Source organism: Toxotes jaculatrix, chromosome 9 (assembly GCF_017976425.1).
Source record: "Toxotes jaculatrix isolate fToxJac2 chromosome 9, fToxJac2.pri, whole genome shotgun sequence".
Lineage (NCBI taxonomy): Eukaryota > Metazoa > Chordata > Actinopteri > Toxotidae > Toxotes > Toxotes jaculatrix.
In genome coordinates, this window is record NC_054402.1 from 12,942,813 (window position 1) to 12,954,238 (window position 11,426).

The 11,426-nt window shown below is 40.3% G+C and overlaps 1 protein-coding gene across 2 annotated transcripts; it reads right to left on the bottom strand.

Moving 5' to 3' along the window:
- Positions 1 to 42: 42 nt before the first annotated feature.
- Positions 43 to 10,811, bottom strand: ube4a (ubiquitination factor E4A (UFD2 homolog, yeast)). Of its 2 annotated transcripts, none has more exons than XM_041046726.1 (20): positions 10,735 to 10,811; positions 9,575 to 9,744; positions 9,227 to 9,403; positions 8,311 to 8,423; positions 7,880 to 8,032; positions 7,566 to 7,725; positions 7,215 to 7,417; positions 6,837 to 7,028; positions 6,396 to 6,729; positions 6,087 to 6,213; positions 5,568 to 5,875; positions 5,091 to 5,223; positions 4,800 to 4,990; positions 4,349 to 4,449; positions 3,973 to 4,086; positions 3,420 to 3,594; positions 3,140 to 3,320; positions 2,827 to 2,974; positions 2,464 to 2,621; positions 43 to 2,289 (listed from the first exon to the last, which is right to left on the bottom strand). In XM_041046726.1, the coding sequence occupies exons 2-20, from the start codon at positions 9,702 to 9,704 to the stop codon at positions 2,154 to 2,156; spliced, it is 3,234 nt and encodes a 1,077-aa protein (XP_040902660.1). In that variant the 5' UTR covers positions 9,705 to 9,744; positions 10,735 to 10,811; the 3' UTR covers positions 43 to 2,153. The 2 variants fall into 2 exon arrangements, with proteins under 2 accessions (XP_040902660.1, XP_040902661.1); XM_041046727.1 differs by lacking the exon at positions 10,735 to 10,811 and adding an exon at positions 10,417 to 10,511.
- Between the last annotated feature and the right edge of the window lie 615 nt (positions 10,812 to 11,426).

Sequence of the window (11,426 nt, forward strand, 5' to 3'; positions counted from 1 at the left end):
GGAAATCTGTCATATTTCTGAAAGAGAACATAATGTCTTATATAATGCACATTAGTTTTATTTCTTAATCATACTGTACATCGATAATAAACATTTTATAATCACAATTAAAACAAAAAATATTGCATTATAATTTAACCCATGTAATCCTTCAGGTGGTAGTTATTCAACATACAGTACAAGGGCATGCCAACAAATACATCTTCGTGTACGTCTTTCACATTTTGCCATTTTATACAACCACTCTAGATTTTGAATGAAAACCCTTTAATTCAAACAGCTACTCAAAAACAAGTTTTTTTTTTTTTCAGATTTTCTTTCTTTCATCTCACAGCTCCCCATATGCCTCAAAGAAACAAACAATTATGTCTCTCAAGAGTATGAAACAAGTCAGATCCTCATTCGCTGACATTTTACTGCAAGGCTCTTGGTTTTAGGCACCAATTCTATTAATAAACTGCTTGCCCACATGTTAAAATGATATGCATCCACACAACAAAAACTCTGTTCAGCATCAGTTATGATTGGGTGATTGTTAGTTCAAAGGATAACAATGACTATCCTATGCACTGCCAGTCAAAAATGATTCAACCCTATATTTCTGGCTTTTTTTTTTTACAGGTCCAATTTTCGAGAAATGTGGTCATTGTTAAGACCTTAAAATTAAACCATATGAGCAGGCGACAGAAGTAAAATGAGAAAATATTGTGATTTTTAACCTTATTGGAATTAGGAACGAAATCTGTGTTTTCGGCACATCCACCTGAGAAGCCATTCACCTCTGTCAAAGATATACTGGACAAATCAGCAACCAACTTGAAGGCTCTCCAAATTTTTATTGACTCTGGATGTTGTGGATATAAAATTAAGCATTGTTCTTAGGCTGCATGGCTTATTTTTCACTTCAGATTCATTCAGTCTGTTTTTGGCAGACAGTTCTTAAGAAAGTCAGTAACATTTCCAGAACAGCCGCTATGCTTTTCCAGTTTGAAAATCAGATGCAAAGACCAACAAAAGCGGTCTTTAGTGGGCTGTGATTAGCTAACCAGAGTCCATGTTGAAATTTGAAATTGAAATTGAAAATAAATTAGTGACAAATAGAAAAAAGGTTTTTACAAGTATGCAACATTGCCATACGGAAGTGTCAGTCAATGCCACACTGTATGGATTCTGGCATTTTTAGGCAGAATTCATTTTGTTCTTTGCAGGTGCATGTAGTGGTTTAATTCCTTATATCCAGCACCCTATTAAGGTTAGCAGGCTCTCAGACATTAACAAGGACTTTAATTAGTGCTTAATTAAAGGCAGGTGCGTGTGAAGATTTGACTGATTAGACTCTCATCTATACGTACTGAAATACAGACGACTGTAAAACTACAGTTGTCTTCATACACAGTATGATTTTGTGCACCAGATTTCGAACATCTCCAGATAAACCTAGATTATTTTTTTCCAATAAAATAAAAGTCGCACACAGTTAAATTCAGTTTTACTTATGCCTCTAATATCTAATTATGTCTTTTAATTGATAATTTTATTTACAATGCTGCTTGAGATTTAACCAAAAGAGCTAAAATATAGGGTGTTCAAGACCTCTGAAAGGCAGTGTATTATTATGAAAGTTAAATCAAGGTTAAATCATAAATGACTCCATCCATGTTCTGCTCCTTGAGTTCCCGAAAATACTTACCTTGCAGTATAAAATCTTGTTTTGGCCAGCTGGTCAGTCAGGAGTTCATACAGTACATTCAACAAGTCCTGTTGAAACTGATACTTCTGACCACAGTTCAGGCTGTAATAATAACTAATTAATACACAGTATTTAGGGAGGGAGAAACCAGAGGTTGTACCACCCTACTAATGTTTAGCATAGGGCATTGTGGGAGTTGGAACGGCTACTTGTGCATGGAATCTGAAGTTGTCGCCAGCTGGTGGGCAACAGGTTATCTGGACTGTTGTCACAAAGAGAATCCACTGTGGATGAAGGCTACGTGAAAAGGCTTATGCTATGTTAGTCAGATCGAAGGAGTCAGAAGAAATCCACAGAGGCAAGCACACCATGGATGATCCAAGAAGCAGAGGAGCACATGAGATCTGGCCCAGGAAAAGAAAACAAGGAAGCAGTCATTGTTTGTCACAGTGAGGTATGACAGCTAGCCACTGGGCCCCAGCTGCAGCCTCTCCTGCTTATGCTTATCCAGCCACTGTAAGATCTGCTGTTTGAGTTCCTCGTTTGGCCTGATCTGGTCCATGGTTAGAGGACTGCGGTTGAAAGGGTCTGTCTGGTCACTGCAAGGAGGACATAATCAATAAAGATCTGCTTCCTGCTCACCAACTGTATCTATACATTATGCTTCCAAGTTTCATTTCTGTTTCTACAGTAATAGCAGTTAGTCTGATTACAAAAGATTACAATAATGACACGAGTGAGTGAATTTCATGGCTTTGCAGGAAGTAACTCACCTGAGGAGATGCCTTGCTATAGTTGAGCGGTCTACTGTTACATTGGAAGAAGGAAGAAGAACGGGATCCAGCATCAGAGTGGACATGATGGGGTCCAAGAACTCATCTGGGGCATCTGAATATGTCTCTTCTTCCTGCTGCTGTCTGTCTGCATGGGACTAAAACAAAGATACAGTAGCAACACCATTATTTTTTGTCAATGGGTTTTGTTTTGTTGTGTTTGTACACAACTAAAACACTTTAAGACTAAAAGACTTTTCTACTAAATCAGTCATCAGTACAGATTCATAAGACAAATATTTGTAAAAACTAAACACATGCTCTAATGTCATCTCTGTAAACATTTTCTAGGTCAGATGATACCTTTATTTTATCAGCAAGAAGTCCAAAAGCTACAATCATGGCACCAGGCTTGTTGATCTTCTTTAGTACCCGAACAGTCTGGGAGAAGAGTGTAGGAGAGTACGATCGTCCATCCTTTGGGACTGTAGCACAGAAATTCTCCTCGTCGCTGCCAAAGACAAAAACAAACTTAAAATTAGGAACCACCATAGTGTTTGTACTGTAGCATGTAGCCAGCAATACATCATTACTTTTATTATAAAAAAACATAATATCATAGAAAGAAGAAAATATAAATGTATTTACTTTGTAAAAGACAGGTGTGACAACATACCCCAGGTTCAGGTAGATGGTGCAGATGTCAGAAACAAGCTGCTGTGGCTTGAAGTCAAACTCACTGAAGTCCTTGACTTTAAGGGCACCCATCTTAGGACCCACCAGGTGCTGCAGGAAATAGTTCAGCATAGAGATGATCCTCTCAGCCAGGAAGGGGTGCACAAAGATCCCCTTGATATCTGGAAAGGGAAATCGTTTAAGAAAAAAAAAAACGTGGGATGGATGAAGAGTGATTCGTCACTATACAGGGTCGCATGTAAAAATCTTGTCTGCCCGACCTGAGGTGAGAAAGGCCAGTGTGCCGATGGTCTCATTAGACATGATGTTGTGGAAGCGCCCCAGCTGTCCAAACATCTGCAGGCTTGACTCTTTCTCTCTTCGGGCATCAGGGGTCAAGGCTTCCCACTCCCCTTGGTCCCGCTCCAGCTGCAGAACCTTGATTTTACTCAGGCACTATGAGAAAAGATGATATATGAACTTTATTTTATTAAGCTCATAAAAAGGTCAAAGTTAAAGTTTCATAACATAATATATAAACTATTTGGAATGATTTAAATAAATGCATTTTTTGGCTAACAAGTTTATATCATCATAGTGCTACAAAATTACAAAATATAGAAGACTTCATTTTTGTGTGCAGTATTTTGGGATTTCTGTAAAACAAGCATTTACCACCTGAATAATTAGGAGCAACAGAACAAAATAGTTAAACACTGGACAAAAATATGTGAAAAAGTAATAAATTGTGTTACATATACTAATGTGTTGGAAAAGATTAATTGTCGAAAATTGGTGAACATGGTTTGCACGTATTAAAGGCTGTGAAGTCACCTGAATAGCCTCATCCAGTAGGAAGATGGCATCATTCATCAGTAAGTTCAGGAACCTGAGGAACAGAGGAGGGTTCATGGCCTCCAGGTTCTCGGATGCATAGTCGGCCAAATGCTGAAATGAGAGATGTCAAACAAAACAAAGTGAAATGACGTCTTCTTTTTCCCTTAGTTCATTACCAATCAGTTATGGCTACTGAGGGTGACAAAGGGTTAAACAAATCTATCACAGAGCTATGAGGGTACACTTTTTCACATTTTCTCTTTTTATACCTGAAAAAAATTTGAGTGAAATGTTTGTGAGGTTAAAAAAGGCCCATCATACCACCACCTTAATATCTGAAGACATACTGTCAAAAACATTAATTTCTCATTACCTTGATGCTCTCTCTGTAGTTATCTTTGCCCCACATGTACTTCAGGATGGGATACATGGGTCTTCTGTAGTTGAATTTCTGTTCAAACTGATGAGGATCACCTGAAAAAAATAAATGAGAGGAAAACTAAATAAAATCAAATACGCTTCATTGCTGCCTTCTTGTTTTCACTTCATCCAGCTTCTCTCCTTATCTTGTTCTATAGAACACACACAAGTGTGCACACGCAGTCCAACCTCTTCAGTTTCATTTGACAGGGAAAGACTACGAAACCACACACCAAGAATCAATGCTTCTTTTACTTCTTATTCTTACTTGACATTTTAACGAGGTTCTTTTTACTCTTTTCAAGTGTGCTTACTTGTGACAGCACCTGTTCAGCAGTCTATGAATGTAAATACGGCTTCCATCTACAGCAAACACTAAAAAGTAATAAAAACTGGCACTTCACCTGTAAATTCAATATCTACAAACACAGTGATGAGGGCCTCGGCCAGGTGAGGTGCATGTCTATAGGAGCAGAAGACTCGCTCTCGCTGGAACACGATTGGCTGAACAGCACCAGGAGCCACGGGCTCCATGTGTGGCATCACCGCCTCTAAGACCTCGGCAAGCTTCGCTCTTAAGTGTGGGTTCTTCATCCTGTTGGAGATACAGGACAGGAGCAAGTGGGAGTAATTTGTTCACCAGGCAACTGACTACAACCACTGACATGATTTCAGGACATTATTGAGAAACATACCTTTCTACATTACCCATGAAGACAGCGACGAAGTTAAGAATCTGCTCCAGACTTTCTGCAGAAGTCTCCAAAACATCGTCTGCAAATCGCCGCAGAAAGATGAAAAAATCTCCCAAGTTTTCTGCAAAAAACTCTGACAAAAACACAAAGGCACATTTTAGCCATGATGTTCAGCATTCTAATTTTATAGTGTGAATGTACTATGCGTGACTAACAACTGCACAGCAGAGGTAATTTCAAAACATTTGTTAGCATCGGCTGCATATAACCTCACATTACAAATTTAAATATCAGATTTAAAAATATTAGAACTCAAATTCGATTAAAAAGACAATCAAAGTGATCTGGAGTATCATAATTACATGCTGGCAGGTGAAAACTGCTGTTACAGTATTTGTTAACACAACACTGTTAACACAAGCTAAAGATGGGATTTCTGTTCCACTTTATTTGAAGTGTAGTGAAGGTCTGACCTACCTGGTACATAGCAGAGCATAGTATTCTGGAGGGAGGGCAAGGGAAAACTGAGTGCTACATGTTCAGGCCCCTGGTTTCCCATACTAAGCTGAACCAGCAGAGCAGCAGTGGAAGCTTGGAGGTTAAGGCAGCATTGCAGCATGGCAGGCTGTGTAGTGGCAGCTTTGGTTGACAGATAAACAATCATCAGACGCTCAAACTGCTCCAGGAGCTGCTCTGACATCGGGTTGCCAGTTCGCTGGGCCTCCTGCCACGTCACCTGGAGGCGATGGAGAGACTGGTTCATCTTCACCATCTGTTCATGGAGTCTGGATATGCACATTGTGCATGTGCACAGGTGCATGGACACAAACAGAGCAAGACGACAGGGGTTAATGATGACATATGGCGCAAACATGAGAAAAATATGGTAAACTACGGTGCTGAGAGATCTGCTACACTGGGAAGCCTTTAGCTGAGGTGGGTATGTTCTTTTCACCTCACAGTAGAAGATGTTGGCGCTTGTTTGAAGGCATGTACCTGTGGAAGCTGAGATGCAGGGTGAGCTGTGTGAGGATGAGGTTTTCAGTCAGCAGGCTGTAGGACTGTGCAGACTCCACTGACTGCTGAGGAGGCACAGGGATCAGACAGGTTTCCTTTTCAAGACCTGGAATTAGAAATATAGAGATCATTTAGTCATACTCTTGGAAAGCTCTACTATTAAGACCCTCCTATGAATCTACTTGTAAAAGCAAAACAAATACCAGAGCTGATGTATTTTGATACATCAAAATAATAATGTATTTAAATAACAGAAGGGCCATGTTACTTATTTACACATATATTTACCTCTTGCATGCACATTGTGATTGCGTCTTTCTTCTTCACTCAGCTCTTTCAGGGCACAGTAGGTAGGGTTGAAGGTGAGCAGTTTGGGCGAACGAGGCCTGCAGAAGGGCTGGCACAGCTTCAGCAGAGCTGCACCCAAGTTTAAAAAGAAAGCATCTGAAGAGTACATCTGGAAAAAGATCTCTGGCATCTGATTGGCCCAGATCTTGGCTCGGCCAGCATTAGCCTGCAGACAGTTGCCCAGCCATGAGAGCAGCAGGTGGCGTGTCTCACTAGATCGCTGGAGCAAGTTTTTCAAGATCTGGTGCAACTTGTCGTGAAACTGGCCCATAAACTGTAACACAAGGGGGGAGTAAAGCTCATCAGCCCTGATGTATATGTTGCTTGAAAACCAGCATGTGGTTTTCATGCATAGATACCAACTAAAAAGACTTTGTTTACCTGATGGATGTTGGCCTCCTGGACCTTTGTTTCCTGGGCACTGGAACGGGAGGGGTTCAGGAAGTAGCCATGACCCTCAACCACACCTGGGGTTTTTAACAAGCAGGAGATATTCAACACTGCTCCAAGTAGGCTCTTCTGGTACTGCAAACCATTAGCTGGGTCTTTGGGCTGAATGTGTTCCACCAATACCTGGGAAAACCGACAAAAATAAAGAACTGTTGAAAAAAATCAAGTGAAAGGTGTGAAATGTTATGGGATTACTGTCTGTTATTGCATATTATTATCATTAGTAGTGAGCAGGGAAATGATCTATTGTTGTCAGAAGGTACATTACAAGAACATTTGCAGATATAATGTTTCTGTGTGTCTCCTGACCTTGGCAATGTCTTTATGGTGGCTGAAATAGAGGAGAACATCTAAGTAGGAGTAGAGGAGAGGCTGGCAGAGGTCCAAGTCTTTGATGCGCCCGTGGAGGATATCAAACACTGGCACTATCACCTCCTCGAAGGTACGTACCTCCTGGTCGGAAAGCAGGCCAGCAATGACCTCCTCCACAAACTCAACCACCTCCTCTGGCTCTGAAACACAGTGACTTCGTTAGTAGAGAAAACTGCAGGGAATACTTTATGGAGAACATACAAAGACAAAAGTGAAAGTGAGAGGGAAAAAAAAGGAGCATAAGACAAGAAACAGTCAGGCCTGAACAGGCCTTAATAGAGGACCTACGTGCTCCACTGAAACCTTCCAGCAGCAGGTCCAGAAGCTGTTCGTAGACATTCTGGCTGATATAGATCTCTGGGGTGAGCAGAACTGTCCGTGTGTTAGAAACCGTCAGATTCTTGCAGCGAACAGCAAATGACAGTAACTTCTCGGGTACCTTCGTCACCTGGTGCACAGGTAATCAAGAAAGTCACTGAATCATGAAAGAGAATGGGTTATTTTTATGCTCCAGTTACCAGGAATAGTCTATTAACAGCTGGAAATCTCTGAAAATAGTTGCATTAAAGAGCTACAATAACAGTCATGATTGAATCTTGCACCTCTTCTTTGGCCCTCTGGTAACAAGCAAAAAGGTAAGGGATGGCACATTTCTCCCCAGCATCACGGTCAGCCGACAGGTTTACAGCGCTGCATGACGTCATGTAGATGAGATGGTTTCCTGGCTCTAGGAGCAGCAGACGGTTAAACAGAGCCTGGAGGACAGAGGGAAACACAAATCAGATTGTATTAAACACTGTCCACAACTGATGACTCACCTACAATAGTAAAACCTTCATATTTTAGGTGATTTCTGTATTCATTTCTTAAATAATGCATACAACTTCCAAATATTTCTGGCGTCTAATGGCTTTTGAACTTGTTTGTGCCAAAAGGCTGGTCTCATTTATTCTCCAATTGTGCCAAACATCTAGACAAACAAGGCATGGCGACAAAAGAGTGGTGACATAAAAGCACATTGTTGACATCTGACCTGCTCTATGTTGTCCATATCCAGCCAGTCCTGTCCATCCAAATCTGCAGCCATCTCCTCCAGGTACACACAGCGAGGAGGGATCCCATTACCTCCCCTTAGACTGGGATCACCTAGGGGTGAAAATAAAACCAGGGTCCATAAAATAAAGTCTGCTCAAATCATATTACACGTAACAACCCATGAAGCTTAAACCAAGCCAATCATGAATAGTGGATTAATTTTAGTTGAGAAATATATCAACAGCTTAACATTAGAATAAATAAGAAGCAGGAGGATTAAAATGCACAGCATGTATTTACTGTGGTTTATTTCAGACCGAGGTGGCAGAGTAATTCATTAAAAGCGATCTCTGTGAAAACGGGGGGGGCTTTTAACCTGCATTTCCTGAACATTATGACTCATCCTTAAACAGTGATACATCATCAGGCACCTGTCTGTCTGTTTAATGTCCCTTTTAGACCAAAGCAAGAACCTCAAATTAAAGAAGTCATTTTTTGGTCATGCAAAAGGATCAACATGGATTATCTGACGCATCTGTCTCTCACACTTACATGGACCTCACACGGGTCAGCTATGGTATGAAAAAATGAACACAGGGAACTACTTAGAGTTGCTACATGTTTACTATAAAATCTATTTCTACAATAAGTTAACTATATATTGCAGAATTGCAGATATTGCAAAAAGCACTAGTATTTAAAAACAGCACAGCAATGACACCTTTTATTGGTGTCAAAACATGAAATCCCTGTTTAGTAATGATTATGGAACCACAGAGTTGTGCAAACGGCTTTATTCACAGTCAAAAAAATGTAACTTAAAAGTAAAAGGGAGCTCGTACTTCACATTATATCTATTGACTTAATACTTGATAATTTTATTTTTTTTTAATTTTATTATATTTTTTACTTACTGTTGTCCAGAGTGATGAGAAATATTCGCTGGATCATGTGATTGACATTGAGCTGTTCACACAGCTCCTGGCGGGAACGGAAGGAGCGGCTGATCTCTGCCACCGAGTCGTCATTGTCATCAACGCTGTCTGACACAGAGTTTTCTGAGTCTGACTGGCTCTCTCCAGAGTCCTCCACTGTGACACCAGATACAGGGGTTAAGTATGAAACCATAAGGATAAATTTAAGTCAGATGTTATAACATCCTGTACAAACAAGAAAAAAAAAACACACTGAAATTATGTCCTGGATGTATTGAACTGCATTTTGACTTTGAGGATTACAGGGAATCAGATAACTCTTCTTACATGGTGGTTCAGCAGACAGTTGTTGCGGTTTCTGGCCTGATGCAAATTGTTTGGCATCAGCCAGTGAGCTGAAGAGGGCAGCGAAGGGGTTGCAGGAGATGTTCTGGTTGTTGTTGCCCTGGTCAGTCATCTCACTGGGGCTCAACACTCACTCCATCCAAGATCCCAGCCTAATGGAGCAATGCAGACAGGGCAAATATGAGGCAATGGAACAAGGCTTAAAATAACCAAGTAAGGGATTAGTGAGCATATACAGTACATTACCACGTACACATGTAATCAACATCATTTTCCATCACTGTCCCATAATTATCTTTACCACTTCACCCTTCACTGCCCAACTTCTGCAACTGCAATAATCTAGTGAAGTCTGCAGTTGTACATGTTGATGGGCAGTTTCTAAATGGATTTGAATCCAGACGTTCTACAGCACGTTTCTACAAGATACGCTTTCAAACAGTCCAGTGGAGAGGAGCTGGTCTCCCTAATGAATTATAGAGCTCGCTAACAAGACAGGTAAAGCGACATGCTGGAGGAGGCTTTTTGTCGCAACCTGGCAACCCAAAACCTTTTAGCATTAATGGCTTATTACCGATCTATACGGGCATTAGTAAATATTAAAGACTTTGTTTAGAGCGTAAAAATCGCGTACAAATGGTGCCTTAGACAGTGGGACTGAAACCAGTTCTGACAAGGTTAGAAAGTTTTTGTTATGACAATCTGAAAAAAAAATAGAGGATCAATTAAGCTGTCTCTCCTGCTCACAGTTTGACACCAACCAGCGGACTCACATAACAGACTGGCGGTCTGTACTGTTCACCGGACGTTTGCTCGGTGCTCACCACTTCAGCTTCCCGGTACAGCATGCTCTCAAGGTATACCCAGTAGCTCTGCACCTCACAGCGATAACGTGTCCCTCTACGGGGTGGGCCCCCCGACAAACATTCATTACTCTGCTTCACAGGTCATTACACCTGTGAAGCAGAGTAATAAGCAGCTTTAGCTTCCTGCTGCTAGTTAGCGAACACGCTAGCTCGCAAGCTAAGCTGTCATGGGGTCACCACGACTCTATTTCAACATCGATTTTGCAAACAGTTACATGGGTTTTGTGTACAATCAGTCTAAATAATATAAATAAACGCTAAAGGGTGCTGTCGTACCTGTTTGACGAGAAGAATTTTATTTTTTTGGCCTAAAAATTGGTTCGCCGAAACCAGTGGCAGTTCCTCAGTAAACAGAAATTATGTACGTCATCAAAGTGAGACGGAGTGTGAGCTTTGCTGAGTAACTTTTTAAAAAACATTTAAACATGATGGAAAATAGTTTAATAAATAACAGAACGACATCTCTGCGTTACAGCATTACAGATAGCTAACTTATCTAATTATCTAAACTAGATTCACTCTAAATATTTGAGGGAATAATTCTTAATGTTAAAACTAAAGAGCAGTTTTAAATGGAATGCTATTCGCACGTTTATGTTGGGGGGCGCTGTACTTTATGGTTATGAAACATTTTTGAATCATCTTTTGGGATAATCAGACTTGACTTATTTAGTTTAAAAGGCATCATGTCCATGCATGGATTATCCTTCCACAGCAGGTAAAAAATGTTGTTTTATATATACAATTTCATTTGCAGATTGACAGAAAATTAAATGTCAACAATCGCTTAATCCTTAAAGCAAGAATGCAAAAAGCAAAAATGCTAAAAAAAAAAAAAATGTATTGGTTCCAGCTCCTCAGATGTGAATAATTGCAAGTGTCAGTTTTCTATGACAGTAAACTCAACATTGTTCTGTTGACTGACAAACAATATGTACATGTATATGTAAACTCCAGTGATGGTATGA